The following is a 20,366-nucleotide window of genomic DNA, read 5'->3' as shown; positions in this document are numbered from 1 at the left end:
CAGAGATGGCTTCAGGCCAATAACCAGTATCTTCGAGAAAAACAAAAAGGTGAAATAAAATGTTTGAGTATATACCAGAAAATGTCTCCTTTGCGATTTCTCAGGCAAAGCCTTCTGCAAGCAGCAAGTTACCTTTGTTAGGGAGGCCATGGCCAGCAGTGAATACTGGGTGATAGGATGGTCTCTCAGCTCAACTTTTGCATGTAATGGTTCGATACAGCAGACTTCCCCCTTTGAGCCACTGAAGAGACATCGAGATTCACAGGTTCTCACTCCCATAACCCTCCTGCGAAGAAGAGAAATCAATTTGGTGGCCAGCTATCAAGAAGAGATCAGCCCAACTATCTCAAGAGTGATCCCTCATAAATATTGTTTTTAAAAAGTCCTTTACACAGCTGCAGGGATCACTTTCAGTGTGTCACTCGAAGCAATCCCATACAACTGCCCAGATACAGACAAGAATTTCTTAAGATCTTATTAAACAGTAAAATTTTGGAAATTTCTGGACACGATCAGACTCCCTAGACTGTCAACACTTCCTCCTTGGCCCTCCTCCTCCTGAAGAGGCCAAAAAGAAAACGAGCAGTTACTGCAGGGCAGCTCTCACTAATGAAACAAGGAAAACCAAGAGGCAGCACTCTTATGACAGCTACCAAGAGCCCACAAGGAATGGCAAGATTCTGGACAGTACGTTGATACCTTAACAACTTAGGCTATTCTTTGACTATCAGACTGTCAGACAGCATCTTGCTTCAGCTGTGAAATTATACTACAGCCCTATATTACACCTTCAACATTCAGACAGTAGCTTTATTGGTTCCAGGAGGGTTTTTTGCTTTGGTTATAGAAACTATTACCCAGCACTAGTTTCTTGTACATTCTATGGGTACTTATTCTTACTTAAATGACAGTTCAAATACGGAGCCTCCGCTGTCATTGCAAATGGCAAGCGTTGGGTCATCTGTAAACTGAGCAGATAATTAGATTAAAAGTGGCACTAAAAAATTAACTGCAAAAAACACGTATAGAAAAATGCATACTATGGCATTATCAACAGCAACAAAATTATGAGCATTGTACCTACCAGAAAGACACCTTTAACATACAGAGTTGAGACAATTACTGGCTTTTTTATGATGTGTAAGAAAACCAAGGTTTTGTGTTTCATCTTCACCCCTCCAGCAAGCCCTATGGCTAAGATTTTGTTACCAAAGTCCCATTACTTTCTAATGCAGCAGAGAACTACAGCATCCCAAAACGTGCATTACCACTAGAACAGCTCACAGGCTCAAGCCCGTGAGTTGGTGCCAGAGCTGGTGAATGGGCTGCAGTCACAAGCAGACCAAAATCAGAAACATCCAGAACTACTAGTGATACCAAACAATCAAGATAAGAAAGGGTCACAGTCCCAGCTGAGACACCCTTCTGGACGATTTTGCAACCCAGCATCTAGCAGCACAAACATCTGGGCTGTATAGCAGCGTCTGAGCGCTCTTCAATGCTGGTAGTGCCATCAGGTCATGAGCCACTAGGAGCCAGGGGACTTGGCACAGGGGAATATTCATCTTTATGCACAGGCTGGAGATGGAAGCATGGAAGATGCAGCAGTAAGGGGGCACCTCCATGGCCACAAAACATTTTTGGTTAGCCAGGTCAGACCAACCAGTACACGAGAACCTGTCCTTCAGCAATGTGCCCCACCAGACCCACTACGCTAGTTCCATCTGTGACATTGTATGGGTCTGGGATGTCTCAGCAAGGTCCAGGAAAGGAGAAGAGAGAGAAGAGTTTGGGTGATGCAAAGTCACCACTCTGACCAGGCTGCCAAGGAGCATTGTGCTCTGGTAGGAGAGGTCCACATTAAAAAAAAAGCCATGAACAAAATTAGGTATGAGCTTCTGTGTGTGACAACACCACTATGTTGAACAAGAAGCCATAGATCATTCCTCTTTCAACCCAATCGTTCCCAAGAAGTTATTTGAAAAACTGCTGACACAAGTGACTTTCTACGCTTCAGACTCTCAAGTTTAAAGTTGGCAAGTCATGTATCCAGTTCAAACCACTGCCAAGTTTTAGAGAAATGTATTCTAGCAACTAATTCTTCACAGATTTTGGCATCAGAGAGAAGAATTAGAACAGACAACAGCTGTTGTTTGTTATAGCACAACTTACAGCCAATACTATTATTTCAGCTCTGAAAAATGCCCAGTTTCTTTTTAAATAAAATTTCTGCTCATTTTTCTCACCTCTGGATACTATCACCATATAGCTCCTAGGTAGCTGCTCTCATCTGTAAATCTAGAAGTACTACACAAGGAAAGTCAACACATCTGACAAGAGTGTTTTAAAGAAAAAAAAAGTAGTATACAAGGAGTACATGCAATGTTTGTTACCTTGATGTGCAAAATGGCTGTTCCTGGTGGATGGGCATCTGTTATTGATCGCAGCAGCTTCCCACTGGCCAGATCCCACATTGTGATCTGCAAGCAGATTGTTCTCAGTACACAGGTTTACTGCCAGGGGGTTCTCTCCATCACCTTGTGAGTTAGTACATCAATAAATTTCTATATTCCCAATATCATCCTGGGTTATTAGGGTCTTCATATCAAAGAAAAGTGATCCGAGATCTGTTCCTATCCTGGTTTTGCAAGCAGTTTACTTATCTGCTGATAACTCTTGTTGACAACATTAGAGTTATCTTCACAACTCTGAATCGTGTCCTTTTGACAAGCTCTCACCACCCGCCTGAACTCACTCACCTCACAGCTATCTGCCCGATAACACAATTAAAGAATGTAAGATAACTTTGCTACCACACTACACTGTTCAAGGTGGTTCAATGTATTTCTCTCTCACAGAATCAGTGAACAGTTGAATACTCTCTGCTAACGCCCCTTAGCAAAACTCAAGCATCTCCACAGCTACCATGAACCTTGTCGCTCCTCCTGTGTTTGCTCAGCATAACAGGATAAGAGTATACAGCTCAGCTTGCACTTGGATATTAAATTCAGGCAATTTCTCAACTAAGAAGCAGGAACAGCCAAACTACTTACTGCATAACTACGGAATATTTAGCCCAGAAGAGCTGAGATTACAATTTGAATCAAACTTTTTATTGGAAATACTATTTTATGTGGTTCTGTACATCATCTATCAAAGCTTCGTATACCAGAACTGCTGCTCCAAAATATTTTATCTGACTATCATTTAAAACTGGCCACCACTCTGCATGGATCAAACCTGTATTTCCACATGGTTCTGGAGCAGTCTGTCATTTAGCCCTATCATAGGCAATGGAGTGTGTTTTATTTAGAATGAAGGTGAAAGCCAAAGGAGAAAGGGAAATGAAACTAAGTAGAAAAACAAAGCAGCCTTCTTCGTATTCCATGGACCTCTCAATTTTACCAAGTTAACTTCTATCCATTTTGGTTTAGTTTCAGTCTTATAACTTTTATTCAGGAATTGCTTTCTCTCTTTAGGTTCAGAGAAGGGCATAAAACTACAACAGCAGACTCAAACCATTTTTCCCCTGCATTCAAAAGCTATGCTGCTTCCGTTGTACAACAGAAATAACGTATTAGTAAAAATGAACTTTGGGGCTAGGCATGAGTTTTGAGAATTTCAAGTCATCACCACAGTAAAAACTAGCTTTAATTACAAAGCATAGATCTCACAAAGTGACCTAGAAAGACTAAGCCAGTTGTCCTGGTGCACTAACGCACATTTCAGTTTATCAGGAGCAGGACTTGCATCACAACGAGCCATGATTAACCAAATCCTTTACTATATTCCGCATTACCCATTTCCTCCACAGAACCCTACCCCAAACAATCTGAGTTAGCTCACTGGATGCAGGAATTGGCTGGCCAAAAAAGCTCTGGGCAGGTCAAGCCATGCATACTGCTTCTCAGCACAAAACCAACTAACAAAGAGCTACACATTGAGTGTGCTTGGCTTGGAGCTATTGTCACCTCTGCATAGTCTCTCAGGAACAGTCTGCAGAAGGACAGAGCACTGGATCATGTCCTCCTGTGGGAATTACCTGTCCTTTGGCAAAGCCACACAGGAGCCTTGAGCAGTCGTTGTTGATACTGAGAGCAGAGATAGCCCCATACTGGGCCCCAACAGCAGTGCTGCCCAGACACAGCCGAAGAGCCTGATTTTGATCTAGAGCAAAACAATTAGTAAGAAATTAAAGAGAAAGAAAGAGCAATGATTAAAATTAACATCATGCAATTATTTTACATATACAATTCACTTGGGGTACATTAATGATTTACAGGCTTACAGTTAAGTTCTTAAAAAAGGGTTTACAAGATGAGAGCACATGTTAGTACAGAGATAGTGAGACACTGTCTTGCAGGTAAATACAAAAATTATTTTTAAAAGTACAAAACAGGCACAGGGCAATACAGAGGTATTACAAACTGAGGAACAAACTACTAGAAAAATCAAAGCAGTATCTAGCTTTTTTCTTACTATTCTGCAACAGTGCTTAAGTTGTAGCAAGGAAGATGATTAATTCTATCTTCCGAGTCTTCTGTATGCCGATTTGAATATCAACTACAAATCCCCAACACAGGCTTTTGGCAAGTGTAATTTTACATAACTTTTATTCCTTGGTTTTGTTGATAAAGGCCAGAAGCTGGAGGGAAAACAAACATGTCCCCAGGCTGCACAGTTAAAATGCTTGATGAGTTCTAGCGCACATAGCTCTTACTTTATAGGGAAATAGAAATGATCACTACACTGTGACAAAACTTCCTTTCCTGAGATGCAGGCAACTGCAAAGGAGGTGCTGGTGCCTGCACAGCCTCCCGGGGGCTGGAGTGCTGCGTGGCCATGCCCTGTCTGTCACCTGCAGACGACAACCAACAGGCACCTCTGTTTGCGCTCAGTTCTTGTGTGCTTCCACCACGAGAAATTGCTTTATAAGACATTGCACTTCAGACATTATGAATTATAACCCTCCGCTTGTCTTCAGTGCATTGCTCTTAAAAGCTAAGAAAACAATTGTTCTGGATCTGCTTTTTCCACCTCTCTCCATTTTTGTCCTGCTTTTGAATGGGGGAGGAAGAAAAGATGCTTTGTGAGGACTGTTGGAATGAAGACTAGAGATTTCAAATACATCAGAACACTGTGTGCAGGATTTCACCTTGAGCAAGGAAGGGAAAGGACAGAATCCAGGGGAACAGACAGCAGCTAAGCACCAGAAACCCCCTGGAAGAACTGCCCAGGGCACAGGATACATTTCTCCAAGTTGTGGCACTGCTAGCGGTGTGCTAGATGTGAAACAGAGCATGGATGTATCTCTCATTTCTTCCCCAATATGAAGCAATATATTCATCGGTCTGCACAGACAAATTGACAGCTGAGCACACGTACAGCGGAAGTCACCTTTCAAATCCTACTAGTATGAAGAGGCATTTAGTGGGACAACCAAAATAAATGCTAGCAAGAAGAGTACCTGAACTCATGGGTTACTCTAAAGCACCGTTTAGGGTGAGAAAAAGAGGCTAGGGCCAAGTTCAAATACTTTTTCTGCTCTATTCCTTGTTTTCCTGCATCTACCTGGATAAACTCATCTGCTGTAGTGGCCCAAAAGAAAGTAAAAATTCTTTTTCCTGCAAAATCTGGATAGCAGTAGCAGAGAGGTAGGGATAGAGAGAGTGTTACAAACACCGCTTGTTCTGCACACCAAATGAGAAAGGGCCTGGGAGGGACAGGAAGGCCATGCTCCATCATGCAAATGCACAAGGAAAGCTCAGGTATTACAGAAAACTGTCAGTTTTCATCTAAAACACGACAATAGTAGTGGTCAAGAGGACACAATATGTTATGGGTGCTCAGAAACATCAGGATTCTTGTGAATGTTGAAGAGCTGCTCTTGGAATCTGTGGGAGGAAGAGACACAGGTGCCTTCGGTTGACCATATCAGTGCAAATCATATCTGTTCATCAGGTGACAAGCAGCCCAGGCAGTTCTGGTAAAGGCTACTGTTCTTCACATGCTTCTGGTCTGCTGTGCCTGCCAGCACAACACCTGATGCTGCAGAAAGAAGGAAGCATCTCCCCTTTCTTCCTCTGCAGTCTCACTTATGCCCAATGCAGAACAAGGGACTTGCATTTTCAAATGAGAACTGACATTTGCTTGTTTATGCTTAAAAACATTTCATAAAGATACTGCTTCTACTGTAAGAGAAGTTCAGTTGAACTACAGATAGATGAAGATTATTTTTCACAGTTAAATAATCAGAAACTGTGTAAAACACTACTTTTCATTAGCTTTTCAAAGGAATGCGCCATTGTTCAAGATAAAATCCTCTGAAAGCCAAGAGGAATGCGAGGTTTCAAACTGGCTGAACCTACCTGTACAGAAGCAGCTCTAAAAGCTCTGACAGTCACACAAGTTACCATTTAAACAGATACCTAAATTGTACAAGCCTTGACACTCGTGTTTAACTAAACAAAGGATACAATTCAAGTGACTATAATGTGAATGGCTGCCATCATTCAGTACCTAAGAGGAACATGGAGCCCAAACTATTTCAGTACCACTATAGCGAGAAATTAGAAGCACCATGTGATTCATTGCACCTGCCACTCGAGCACAACACAGAGCCTTTCTGAAGGTCCATCTGATGCCACGGAGCCACAGCAAACCACAGCACCTTCTGCTCCGTGGGCCCGGCAGGGTGTTTCAGCCACCACCTCTTTTACCAAGCACAAGGCAGTGGAAACATTTCAAAACTAAGGCCATTGCTCTGCACACAACTCTCTCTTATTAGGATAAGATGAAAGCAGAAGCCATGTGATGGAAATAAAAATCACCCTTTGCCATGCTACTAAAAAACTCCTTGATATCACTGTGACAAGGGTGTACATGGCATAGATGAGAACAGGCCAAAGAAAAAGAAGAAAAATCATGGAAGACTTCCAGGGAAGCTCAGAGAACACAGAGCTACAGCTGGAAAACAAGTTCCCCAGAGAAGTAGTCCCCAAATGATGTCCTTCAAGACCCAAAGAAACAATTCTTCCAAACACCTGGACATACAGTTCACTTACAAAAGGACCATCTGCTAACCATAGAAATATATTTAAAAATAAGGCGAATACTGCAGCTCTTGCTATTAAAGGTGAATTGCATTCTCCTCCTTTCACTTCAGCTTAAACCTGTCAGTAAGTCAAGCAATAGTTTGTTTACTGTAAGGCATGAAAAAGGAAAAAAATTCACAGCTTTCTCTGAAAAGGGCAGCAGCTTCAGAATCACTACTACTTTCAGTCCAGCTTTACATCTTTATATGAATACCCACATGAACTTTCAAATCCATTTTCTTCTTCCCTCACCCACAATGTCAACTGAAAATAAACAGGACCCCCACTCCACCCCAAAATTAAATGCTTTGTATGACTCAAGTTATTCCTTCCTAAGAAGGAAGTGCGCATTGATTGCCAGAGATGCATTTTCAGAATTGAGAAATGATCACTTGGAAAGTTAACCCCAGAGAACCCCATGCCAGTCTTGTTCTTGTTTCCAGCCAGTCAAAAGATGACATAAAAGGAGGAGCCATTAGATAAGATTAGAAAAAAACCAAAAACAAACAAACAAAAAACAAAAAAACTCACTAACTACAAATAGGACAGCCAAAATTGCTTCCAAAGCAAAGCAAGATGCCTGAATCAATGAGCTCCTATTAATCACCTTGTAGAGTAACAAAAACAGATAAAAGCAAAAGGTTATAAAAGCTGATCTGATGATTTTCCAGACTAATATTATCAGACTTGAATTAAGACACATTTAGGATTAAGCATAAAAAGCTTTTTCCAAATGCTTGAAACAAAAGTGGCTATCAATTGTCAAAAAAAATGGTTTTAATTTTGCAATTCACATAAAGCAATTCTTCATCTGAAAAATTTCTGGCAGTAGCTATTTGTGTCGTTCTCAAAATCTGCAGTCAAAATGAGATGACACTTTGATACAACTCTACAAGTAAAGAATAAAACCCAGTTTGTGAATAGGAACTAAGTCACTTTCCAGAATAAAGGAATAAGCAGACCACTGTAGAAGTTATTACTTCTCAGATCACCAGCTTTTAATCCAGATTCCTTAAGCCACGATTTGCCTGAGTTTGAAAGGCCTGCTTTATTTCCTGCAGAATTACTCAGATACTTCAAATTTTATGAACAGGCCCTTTCCTCCCACCTTTATTAGGCACAGTACCAGCGAATGCTCTCCCAGGAGGTAGTGCTCCCTTGAGCGTGGGGATCAGGAGGACAATAGATGGTGAGCTAATGGGACAGGCTGCAGACGCCATCGCCCCCAGTAACACAACAGCTGTCCCCTAAACCAGGGCACAAAGAACCCTCTTCCCAAAGACCTGCCCTCAGCTTGAGCTCATAAAATGATTGGGGGTTAAGTCAGACCACCTCTGGCTACCACATCAGGAACCTGCTGCTCCCTCCCTGGCTGCATAACTGGTGCATGAGCAGGGCTTTCAGAAGTTGGTTGCATGAGTTTCACGGGGTTTCTTGGCTTGTGGCTCTTTGAATTGGGTTCCTACTCCACAGCACTCCTGCTTGACAGCTCTCAGGCAGAAATAGATGGATAGTGATCTCATGGAAGAGCCTTCATCGTGCCCTGAAATAATGCCTTTACAAGCAGCTAGGGACCTGCTGCCCTAAAACATTACAAATAGCACAGTTACCTCTTCCTCTGCTGTTCTTGCCCGAAGAATTTGGAAGCGTGCAATGCACATGCATTCAATATCCAATTCCCAGACTGGACAGCAGTATTATCCACTGACTGGTTACTGCATTGTCTTTCTTGATGCTTATCTGTCATCTTAAATTCTGGCACAGACAACATGCAAACTGGTCAAGACAGGAGCTGTTCATGCAGGGTACGTGCACAGTGCAGTGTTACTGTACCTTTTCCTTTTCAGTCGACACAGAAAGGGTCAAAAGAGGAAAGAAAAAGCCAGAAATCAATATAAAAGAAAGGAGTGAATTAACGAACAGCATATATGCGATAATCTTCAAAGATAGAGAAAATCTTCACATTTTGCTGATAGTGTTCCCTTTTGCTAACATCTCCCCTTGTGATTTATTCAATAACTGAGAGGATGCTGTGATAGCTACTGTTCTAAAACCAAGCGGTTTAAAAAGCATATGGAAACACTGAAGAAAAATGAGTTTATAAATTTGGACTTCACTGTATTGAAGACAAGAAAAAAAAAAGAAATCTGAGAGGAAATAAAACTGGAAGGTCACGGTGACATAACTGGTAAAACTATTTTCAACAGTTACCACCAGCCAGCCAATCAACTCCCCACTAACTTCAAAAAACAGCCAAGGACAACAGTCCCCAAAACCTTACTTTAATGCTGTCTTTAGGAACTTGCACTACCTGTTCTCTCAAGATACCATTCTACCCCCACACCCCAAGAAATACTCAGGACACTAACTGTAAGTTTTACAGCCAACAGCGAAAATAAATGGTTCAACACTAATCAAAACAAAGTTTAGCTATATAGAAATTTTCTGCCCAGAACATAAAGTCTCCATGAAAAATAACACATTTCAGTGAGTTCTGTTTAAGGGCTAGTTTTTGAAACCTAGTGTAAAAACCTCTTAGCTCTTCTAGAAAGATGGAGAAAAAAAACCCCAAACTTTAAAGATTATTTAGATTATTTGTTTATTGTTACAGGCTTGCTGGGAGAGAGCACTTCTCCACTCCAGCTAGCAATCCTCAAGAAAGGTCATGGCACATGACATTATTGTTTATTTGCACAATGCTCACAACTCCAAACAAGCTTCAGAAAGAATTTGGCAAAAGGATGGCCCTCATTTATATAAAAAAAAAAAAAAAAAAGACAAAGTATTAAATAGAAGATTACTACTTGAAAGATATGTAAACAGCAAGACACCAAACTTTTCTTACTAATGTCAGATCACATAACAAACAGCAAATACCAGAAATGGCAGAGGCTCAGATGGGTTGTTAGTAATTTTTTTCCTCTGCAAGATTATGTGGCCCTGGAGCAGGTTACCAGAGGAGTGGGCGCATGCATGTTTGCCTGTTGGGCAGAATTTTCCAACCGTAAGAGTTTTTCAAGCCTTGGCTAGACAAAGCCAGGGCTGCCCCGACCCAGTCATTGGAGTCAGTCCTGCACCAAAACAGGGGGTGACTACAGGCCTCCAGCCATCCCTTCCTACCAACACTTCTGCAACACTTGCAGGATGTCAAAGAGTTGGCTTCTAATCAATCCATAAGAAAAATAGTGTTTTTCAAAGATTAGATGCGTAATCTGAAAACTGTCCTGTGATAATTTCTCTGCAAGAATTTAGCAGAGAACATAAGTGTCCAGGAAGCATTCATGCCCATATCTGAAACAAAGTTGGATGACACGCTTTCATTCCTCGTCACCTTTAAATTACAGTGTAGACTCACAGAATAACTTAGGTTGCAAGGAGCTGTGGAGGTCTCTGGCTCAGTCCTGCTGCTCCAAAGTCAAGGAGATCAGCTTGTTCAGGGCCTTGCTGAGTTTTGAGTATCCCCAAGGAAGGAGAGTCCACAACCCCTCTCAACCCTTACCTAATGCTTCAGCACCCTCATGGTGAAAAACTTAATTGGAGTTCCCCATGTTGCAACTTGGGTCCACTGCCTCTCATCTAACACGATGGACCTTTCAGAAGGGTCTGCATCTCTTCTCTATACCTTTCCATTAGGTAGTAGAAGACAGCAGCATGATGTCCCCTTAGCTACCTTCTCTCCACGCAGAAGAAACCCCATTCTCTCAGCCTCTCCTCATGCATCGCATGCTTCAGCCCTGTAATCATATTGGTGACCCCCCTCCACTGGGCTCACTGCAGTACGTAAATGTCTTCCACGTACTGAGCAGCCCAAAACTGGACACAGTTCTTCAGATGTGACCTCACAAGTGCAGAATAGAGGGGAGTAATAATTTTCCTCAACCCACTGAATGCACTTGTAATAATACAGCCCATATATGTTTCATTATATGTTTTGATAGATCAGAAAGCTTTGAAGGTCTTGCTGCAAGTATGCAGACAAGTTTCTTCAAAGCACTGACATTTATTTTAATAAAAGCCAATTAGTGGAAAGCTGGCATTGTGCCAAGTTCCCTAAAGGCCACAAAATTAACTGAGTAACAACAGATTACACAGCCTTGCAAAAACCATGGCCAAAGTAACCGTAAAAATGTTGGTCCAAAGTAATCAATGGTGTAACAAAGAAAATTTCACTTAAACACACTTGCACTAAGGAAAACAAACAAATCTTACAAAGCACACCAATTGAAATACCACAGCATACTAAGCATTTTGGACATTCAGGCATTCAGTGGTCCATCCTCTTAATCGGGACTTGATGCAGAAATAATCACAACAAAGATAAGAATGACCCTTCCTAGAGCCCCTTCTTTTTTTTTAGAAAAACCACAAAGATCTACTACTAAAAACTCTTTAAGGTCATGTGTGGACTGTAGCAGATAAATTATTTATATTCAGATTAAGCATACTGTAGTTGTTTCAATACTGGATTAAGCAAATTACATCAAATAGTTTAGTATCTAAACACCCAGGAAGGCCAGTCTTAAGCTGCCACGGTCTTTCCCATCCTTCTGTTGTACCCTGTCTCCTGTAACTTTTGGTCTCTTGAGTAATTTCAGCCCACTTTCAAAGAACAGTAAAGAAGATAATAAAATTTCTAAAATTGTTAAGAATTTGTTGCCGCATAGACAAAAAGCACAAAACCTCAATGTGTATGGGAGCAATTCCAGAGCTGTTCTCGCCCAGCTGGTAAGGTGGATAAATACAGGCACAAGCTCGGAAACTTTTTTCAGAAAGCTTAGCGGTAAGAGGAAGGAATGAATACCAGAATGAAAGGACACAGAGGTGACTGGTGCAGAGAAGGTCAGGGAAGGAGAAGCCATCATCCAGAAGTTCCATTTCCCAAGGAATACGTTTTAATTTCCCTAATGCTGGCAGCTATTAAGTCACAGGGGAGAAGACGATTAATACTGTATGAGATGATGGTTGTATACTGGTTCTGGTTTCTTCCACATGAAAACAGAGTAAGTTATATTTAAACACAGAAAAGGCTCTTTAGACAATTGTCACAGAGCTAAATTCCTCAATATCAATGTGCCAATCCCCAACAAAGCAGAAGAAATATGTGAAAAAGGACAACTAAAATATTATTTGTGCATTATTTCCTTACTGAAAGAAAATCACATTTATCACAAACAGAACATACTAGAAGAAATCCATCCTGCAGTTCTAATTCAGTCTGGGGTTTTTTGCTTCTGGTTATTTTGGGGGTTTTTTTGTTGGTTTGGTTTTTTGGGTTTTTTTGTTTGTTTTTTTGTTTGTTTTTTTTTTTAAGATCATTAAAATGCAAAAAACTCAAAACTTTATTTTTAACTTACCAAATATCAGTGCTAACCCATGGGAAGTCCCCACTGCTATCAGATTTGATGCTGCCTGAAATAGTTGTGCAGAAAGATTGAAAGTAGAAGAAATGTCAGTCACAAATCCACCACTTAAACTCACTACGCTCATGCAAAGTTTGCCAAAAGAGGAAGATTTATAAGGTTACAGATATAACCATTTTCTAATTCAGAAGTGACAAGCAATTCCCACATAAAAGCTAGAGAAGTATTACACCTGAATGACCATGACACAGATTTTCTCAAGTTCAGAGGGCTGCCTTTTCCTCTGTTGTTTGAAATTCAAATGCTCAGAGTGGTACCCACACTGAAATTTCTTCTCTGTAAAGTCAGCCTCATTCTTTTGGTGTGGTAGCTGAGTATAAATACTCAGAGGGTTTTTCTCACTCAGCTGCTACATCCACATCTGAACTCTTCTACAACCCTGGTCAGCGCTGCTCCCCTGAAGGGACAGTCCACAGCACGCCCAGAGATTCCAACTTCCTTCCATGGGGAATTAAATATAGCACCAAGATTCTATCACAATTGCAAACCTGCACCCAGTTAAATAAAACTTTATAGAAATCACATAATGCTGTGATACATTAATGTTGTTCCACTTTCTACTTCTTAGCAAGTGTAAGTCAGATTAAAAAAATTAAGCGCTTTAATGTCTGGAGTATGTAAGTACAGGTTTTTATCTTATGCGCATGTCAGTCACAGCGTGCTTCCAATTTTGCTGTGCAACCTTTTGCCTTTGATGTGACTACAGTTTTTTTCCTTTTTCTTTTTTAAACAAGAAGTATAATTTCTTTCAGATTGCTGCTACTACAGTCAAAGCAACCAAGCACATCTTTAGTTTCTTCATAAACCACTAAAAGTCATTTCACAAGGGCAGAACAAATACTTGATGTATCTCACCATCTTAAAATGTTTCTCTTCTCCTTTAACTACAGGCAGCATCACTTCTCATGTATTTTAAGTAGCATGCTTGACTTCAAGAAGTTTAATGCAAATTGCTAAGCAGGAATATCTTTCAGACAGGCTTTTAGTGAAGTTTTATATTTTAATGTCCTATTTCAGAGCTGTAGAGATTTCAAACCCATCACTTCATGAGCACTTTAGTTTAAGTTTCTTTAAAAAATTGTTAGCAGTCAATGCAGTAACTGGCGAAGGAGAAATACCCAGGGAAATTCAATGTGTTCAACAGATGGTCGCTTACCTTCTGGGGAAAGGTTAGGTGCTCAACTAACAAGCCCTGGTGATGACATGAAAAATGGGAGTGTGGGGCTTGAAGAGCAGAGGGGCAGCTGGACAGTTAAGAAAGGTTGAACTCTGCCCCCAGGAACTAGATCTTTCATGCTACTTCTCCCACCCCTCACATTTGAAAATTCTTAGTAAGGGTAAGAAGGAATATGCATTTATAGAAACATAGAATGCTTTGGGTTGGAAGGGACTCCTAGAGGTCATCTAGTCCAACTCCCCTGCAGGGAGCAGGGACACCTTTAACCAGATCAGGTTGCTCACAGCCCTGTCCAACCTGGCCTTGAATGTTTCCAGGGATGGGGCCTCCACTACCTCTCCGGGCAACCCGTTCCACACATTCAGTGTAAAGAATTTCTTCCTTATATCCAGTCTAAACCTACCCTGGTTTAGTTTAAAACTGTTACCCCTTGTCCTGTCACAGCTGTCCCTACTAAAAAGATTGTCCCTCTCTTTCCTATAGCCCCCCTTTAAGTACTGAACAGCCACAATCAGGTCTCCCCGCAGCCTTCTCCAGGCTGAACAAGCCCAACTCTCTCAGCCTGTCCTCATAGGAGAGGGGCTCCAGCCCTTGGATCATTTTAGTAGCCCTCCTCTGGACCCACGCCAAGTTCCATGTCCTTCTTGTGCTGAGGGCTCCAGAGCTGGAGCCATCTTAAATTACTGCTTTAACAAACTTGCATGAAAACTTACTTACAATTGCAGTGGGCAAGCCAGCATCCACTTTGTCCTAGAAAAACAGAACAAGTCATGAGTGAAAGAGACAGAACTCCCAGCTCCATGCAGGTCTCTAATAATTACAACTACAACACACAGAAAAATCAAAGCAAGTTGCATTTTAATAGTCCCACCAGGGCAGACAGGGTGGAGGGAACCACTGAGTAGAAATACCCGGAAGGGATGAGAAAGTGCACAAAAATGGGAGAGGAAGGAGACTATCCTGTAATTCCATATGAAAGGCACTGTGTTCTTCTCAAAACAGACTAATTTTAATAACAGTTTTCAGTATTCTCTGTGCACACGGCACAGACATCAATTGCAAAACTCCTTCCCTCTCCCCTCTCAAGCATACATTATTAGCTTCCCATGCAGGTGGCTGGCCCACACCTCCACCAGTGCACATAACAGCCAGAAGCAGCACACTGGCATTGAGACCCTGGTCACACAGCCATCACAGAACGCACACAGATGAGCCACTTGTGTTCTGTTCTAACCAGCCTACCTTGCATGCTTCAGGAATCATAGACTGTATAAATCACCACCTTAGCTCTGATCTTGGACAGTCGGTTTTCCCTTGGCAGTACGACCTACAGACCAGCTCTGTTCCACCCACACCTGAAGTGCAGTCACAGACGCAGGAACATGCAAACCTGCTCCTCACTCAGCTTTTAACAACAAGTGCCTGCTGCAGGTGTTAAGCAAACCTGTTTCCAGCAACTTCAAGCAAGCAGCACAATAGCACTGCCATCATTTTATATTAGTATATCCCACCAGGTTTAATGACATCGAGCAACACAAATCAGTGTTAAAGAGGACCTACCATACTGCTGCTGTAATAAGTCAGCTAATACCCCATTCACTACTGGCTAGGGATCACTAGTTAGTAGTTTACGTACCAAACATGTTAGTATTATCCAGAACTAATAGTAAGGGGAGGGAGGAGACCACACACACACCCCTCCACACGAGAAGAGATTCAAATTTTTCTAAATGCATGTGACCAGGAGAAAAAGACACTTACTGCTGCAGATACTATTTGGGCAGAAATTCCTTTCAGAAGCGAGAGACGTATAACTGACCCATGGAGTAAGAGAGAATCTGGGAGTTTTTTCTTCCTAAGGAAGTAAGGAATAAACCAGATGCATTAGAGCAGAACAACAGTTTGGAACTTCGTCTAACGCACAGCTAAACCAGCAGGTGAATTCTCCATGCACTTGTAACTGATGCAGTTTCCATTCTTATTCTTGGGGCCTACATACACAGAATGAAACAGACATGAGCAAAGCCTGCTATGCACCACTATGCCTGCATAAAATTTGTTTTTAACTCATATCCCAGGGAAAGAAACAGTTCTTCAAACAAATTGTCAGTTTCAAGCATGAATCTGCAAACCTTAGAATTTACTAATAAAGCCTGAAAGCAACAGTTTTGGTCTTTAATTAATCTTCCAGTGAGTCAGGAAGTTTCAGCCTTTAAAGGTGAATATCTACAGAAAATGCACAATTGGAAAAGCCTTATTAGGAGAATACAGACCCCTAGGAAAACTGGATGTATGCTTAAAGAATAACATTTCATTAAAACACAGCTGATCTGATATGAAAGGTTAAGTGCTTTTGTTTATAGAGAAAATGTCTTTAAAAAGTAGTTAGTGTACAGGGGACAGTAATTTCTAAAGAGCATTGGCATACCGTAGCACACATAGTAGAGGGAAAATCCCCAGGAAATGTACAATTTTGTTGCCAAGCACACACCACCAGAAAGCCAAATTTCCAGCACTAACAGGGAAACATTCCTTTCTTACCTCTCCAGAGGCACACAAATAAGTAGCTCACATGTAGGCTGAAGAAACATGTTGTTAATAGCTTGTATTGTGGCTAAGGACCCATAAACACGGCAACTAGCTTCACCCAAAGACGACAACACCACTTGCAGATTTTTCTGCCCACTCTGTACTGGAAAACGTTTAAGCCACACCAGGTAACATTTCCCTCAATACAAACCATCTTATTTGAAAAAAGAAGGGATGGTGAGTCAGTACACCACCATATGCCACCATAAACCGTAACACTGAAGAGTGTTTATATCCCATACAATTGCTCATGCAACAATCACAACTTCTTACAGCACATAAGGAGGCCATGGGAGTGGCTCAGGATGTAGGAACAGGCCATTATTTGAGTAATTAATGAGACAAGTCAGCAGTATTATAGCTTATTATCACATTCCAGGCTGCTTTTAGATGTCAAGATTAGTGTTCCTTTTACAGCAGTGCCAGCAGTTCACTTGCCTTTTAAAAATAACCACCAGCTGCTGGAAGTCATCAGACACCTTTGAAAGATTTTCTATAAAGTCATCATGGTTCAGTGTTTTAAAGATTCCATTAAAATTAGGAGAAACTTAAATATACCAACTCCCATAAAATGCATTTACTGCTCAAAATGGCTAGCCCTCAACACAAAACCAAATCCCATCTTTGCCTGCTTGATCCTGCAGGAATAACACGGTTCTGTCAAGAGGAGCTTCAACGGTGTCCCTGGAGCTTCCCCCTAGGACTTCAGCACTAGGATGTAACAGCAGGAGACAAAATCATGCAATTAAGGGCTCCTACCCAGGCAACAGACAGATTGCGTGCTCACAGCAAAGCTCGGCGAGGAGGCACCTTAGGAAGTTTCAACTGTTCTTAGCTTTAGATTGTTCTTCTATCCACTCAAAAAATGAGAAAATCATTTAACCAAGCTATCAGTCCTACGGTACCTTTTCAGGTGTGTCCGGTCCCCACTGTCAGAGCTTGCTACAGAAGAGGTGTCATAGGAGTGTGTATCCGTGTTGTCTATGTTCAAAAGAAAGGGATCCTCCAAAATGAAAGACTCTTCTTCATCATCTGTCTGAAGGAAGAGAATCACCACAGCTTACTAAACATTCAAAATGCACAACACTAACTGAAACATTAGCAAAACAGCACCATTTAAGCAGAAAAAAAAAAAATCAAGGAGAGGACAAGATAGTCCCATATATAAAAACCAGAACTATATTATTTTAGTAAATTGGTTCTGTGGAAGAACTGGTTTCCAGAATTCGCAAAAATCACAGAAGTGAGCTGGAGAGAAAGTTATTCAGCTAATCATTCTTCCCTAGACATGATCTACTCCATCAAAACTTTAACAGACCCTAACTAAACTGTTCTCAAAAGTCTCCCATTGCCAAGAGAAGGCCTAGAATTTTTATCATCTGCTCCAGCACTTCACCAAGTGGTGGCTAAGAGTCTAGCAGTCCCTCCGGCTGCTATGAGGGTTGATTTTGCTCTTCTCCTTCTGTGCTCTTCTGCTGGTGATCTCTCTCTCTCTCTCTGCAGGCTCAGCCTGGAACTGTTTTTATAGTAATTTTAAAATGGAAATTCTCCCCAATGTCTTCTCAATTCAATATAGTTCATGCTCTTCTCAAAGCACAGAGCCAGAGAGAGTAAACACAATACCCCGCCTAATGCCAAATGAGTGGAGAACACAGCAGGTATGCCTCATTTGTCTTACAGCTGGCAGTCCTGTGCCCATTAGGTGTCTTTGTTCCCCCAGTGCAGCTGTATACCTTTTTGGCTGTCAGGTTGTTCTTCACTAAAGTCCTTTTCAGAAGATGCTTTACCCAGTCATTCCCATCCCATATGCACTGAGATAAATAGCATTGGAGTAAAACTTTTATTTGTCTGCACTTAACTATGTTTTCTTCAGATTACTCTCAAGTTTAAGACTACCAGGATAATACTCTTCCGACATGGATGTGATCGTGTTTCCTGTCAGTTTGGTATCACCCAAATTCAGCAAGTTCCCTCTACCCTCATCACCCAAGGCATCGGCAGAAACAGGACATACTCCTGTACACTACCCCTCAACATCCCCTTCTACTCAGGCAGCTGAGTATGAGTCAGCAGTGTGGCCAAGAGGGCCAACAGCATCCTGGCTTGTGTCAGGAATGGTGTGGCCAGCAGTGACTGTCCCCACGTACTCCACGCTGGTGAGGCCACACCTTGAATACTGTGTTCAGTTTTGGCCCCTCACTATGAGAGGGACACTTAAGGTCTGGAGAGTGTCCAGAGAAGGGCAACGAAGGGGTCTGGAGCCTAAGGCTGCTGGGGAGCGTCTGGGGGAGCTGGGGGTGTTCAGCCTGGAGAAGAGGAGGCTGAGGGGAGACCTTATTGCTCCCTACAACTGCCTGACAGGAGGAGGGAGCTGGGGGAGGTCGGGCTCTGCTCCCAGGGAACGGGCAATGGGACGAGGGGAAACGGCCTCAAGTTGTGCCAAGAGATGTTTAGATTATATGTTAGGAAAAATTTCTTCACCAAAAGGGTTATCAAGCATTGGAAGGGGCTGCCCAGGGAAGTGGTTGAGTCCCCATCCCCAGATGTATTTAAAAGCTGGGTAGGTGTAGTGCTTAGGGACACGGTTTAGTGGTGGAATGGCAGTGTTAGGTTAATGGTTGAACTCAATAATCTTAAAGGTCTTTTCCAACCTAAATGATCCTATAGTTCTATTCTACAATTCCAATTTCCTCAGTTTGCTAATAAGCCTGTTTTCTTGGAGTTTGTCATTACTTCCATGCCCTTTGTTTTCTTTTTAAGAATCATGCACCCACATGGCTACTGTAAAAAAATGCCCTAAATGGGATATAAGCAAGACAAAGTCAGCTCTCCCCTGCAAGGTACTACAGGAAACATCAGGTGCTAAGCCAGCTCATTACTCCTGCCAGAGGGCTAAATACATGAAATGTACAATATAAACAGAGTTGTGAAGAATCTAGTTCACCTCTCCTCCCAGAACTTAAGAACTACCCAGAATTCTCTGCATTTTTAGGAAAAAAAAAATTGTTTGATGACTATAACATTTAATGGACTATATAGTGACTGTTCAAATCCACAGGTGAACATGCTTAAATTTGATGGAAACCCTTTGTGTTTCAGCTGTGGCTATGTTGATTGAAAAAACCAAAAATTCCTTATTAGACACTGCATAGCAACTACTCAACTGAACATGCGCTTTGTCAGCTATCAGTATCAGGAAATTATGAAGTTATACAATTTTATTTCCCAGGAAAAAAACAACTTTAGAAGAGTCACGGGAGTATGTGCTGCCTCATGACTGACCATCCCTGTACTAGAGCTGGTTGCACACCCAGCAGACCACTCACCTCATTTAAGATGCTCTCCAGGGTTGGAGGAGTATCAACTTGAGGAATGTCGAATTCTTTGTCATCGATCTGTACATCAAAAACCACAGACTGAGTTTAGGTTGCCTACTCCACCTTCCAAGTTTGGGGTTTTTTTTAAACTAAGGAAAAAAGCACCTGTGCATGCACTCCTTCCAACCTAGAAGGGCACCATATAAACTACTACAGTTATACAAAATGCATTGTCTGCAACAGAACAAGCGGTATTTATTATGCAAATTATGTAATAGTTCTCAGACTTCTACCCAGACTTGAAATTTCAAATGCCTTTTTTAATTTCCAAAGATCACCACTCTCTTTCTAGCAGGGACAGGCATCGATACACAAGATTTTCTGACTGCTTACTAATGGGGGAAAAAAAAGGCAGTTTGCTGAAAAATAAAAGATACTTTTATCTGAGACTTGCATTTCTGAAAATCGAGCTTTGTTACCGTAGGAAAGCTAGCCCTAGCACTACGGGCCTCCGTAACTACTGCTGTTCCGTCCCCACACCTCGCCGGCCTCCGTTCCCGCTGACTGCGCGACTAAGGCCTGACACCGCGCCTTCCAGGGCGCAGGATTATTTTAAACTCTTGATTAGCTGCTCCTCTAGCGCTCTGGCAGTACAAGCCCGACTGTTACCTGCGTTTTGCCCACCAGCAAAAACTGCATACGCCTGAGCTCCGAGGGGAGAATTAAACGCGTTACCCGTCGGACCCGTTCTCCTCCAGCGAGCCAAGCG

The 20,366-nt window shown here is 41.9% G+C and overlaps 1 protein-coding gene across 1 annotated transcript in view; it reads right to left on the bottom strand.

Annotated features, from left to right (window-relative positions):
* The window catches only part of VPS8 (VPS8 subunit of CORVET complex), an 84,075-nt gene extending 63,715 nt beyond the window's left edge, over positions 1–20,360 (bottom strand). The window contains 11 exon segments of the mRNA XM_035899945.1: positions 1–30; positions 133–286; positions 901–968; positions 2,394–2,480; positions 4,043–4,167; positions 12,449–12,503; positions 14,409–14,441; positions 15,453–15,546; positions 17,186–17,316; positions 19,607–19,675; positions 20,267–20,360. The exon segment at positions 1–30 is cut by the window's left edge and continues 1 nt beyond it. Of these exon segments, the coding sequence (XP_035755838.1) occupies positions 1–30; positions 133–286; positions 901–968; positions 2,394–2,480; positions 4,043–4,167; positions 12,449–12,503; positions 14,409–14,441; positions 15,453–15,546; positions 17,186–17,316; positions 19,607–19,675; positions 20,267–20,296 (876 nt within the window). The 5' untranslated portion in view covers positions 20,297–20,360.
* Between the last annotated feature and the right edge of the window lie 6 nt (positions 20,361–20,366).

The sequence above is a fragment of the Egretta garzetta genome, unplaced genomic scaffold, assembly GCF_000687185.1.
Source record: "Egretta garzetta isolate BGI_Z169 unplaced genomic scaffold, ASM68718v1 scaffold448, whole genome shotgun sequence".
Taxonomy (NCBI): domain Eukaryota; kingdom Metazoa; phylum Chordata; class Aves; order Pelecaniformes; family Ardeidae; genus Egretta; species Egretta garzetta.
The sequence above is the reverse complement of the archived record's forward strand: the minus strand, read 5'-3'. Positions and strand labels throughout refer to the sequence as shown.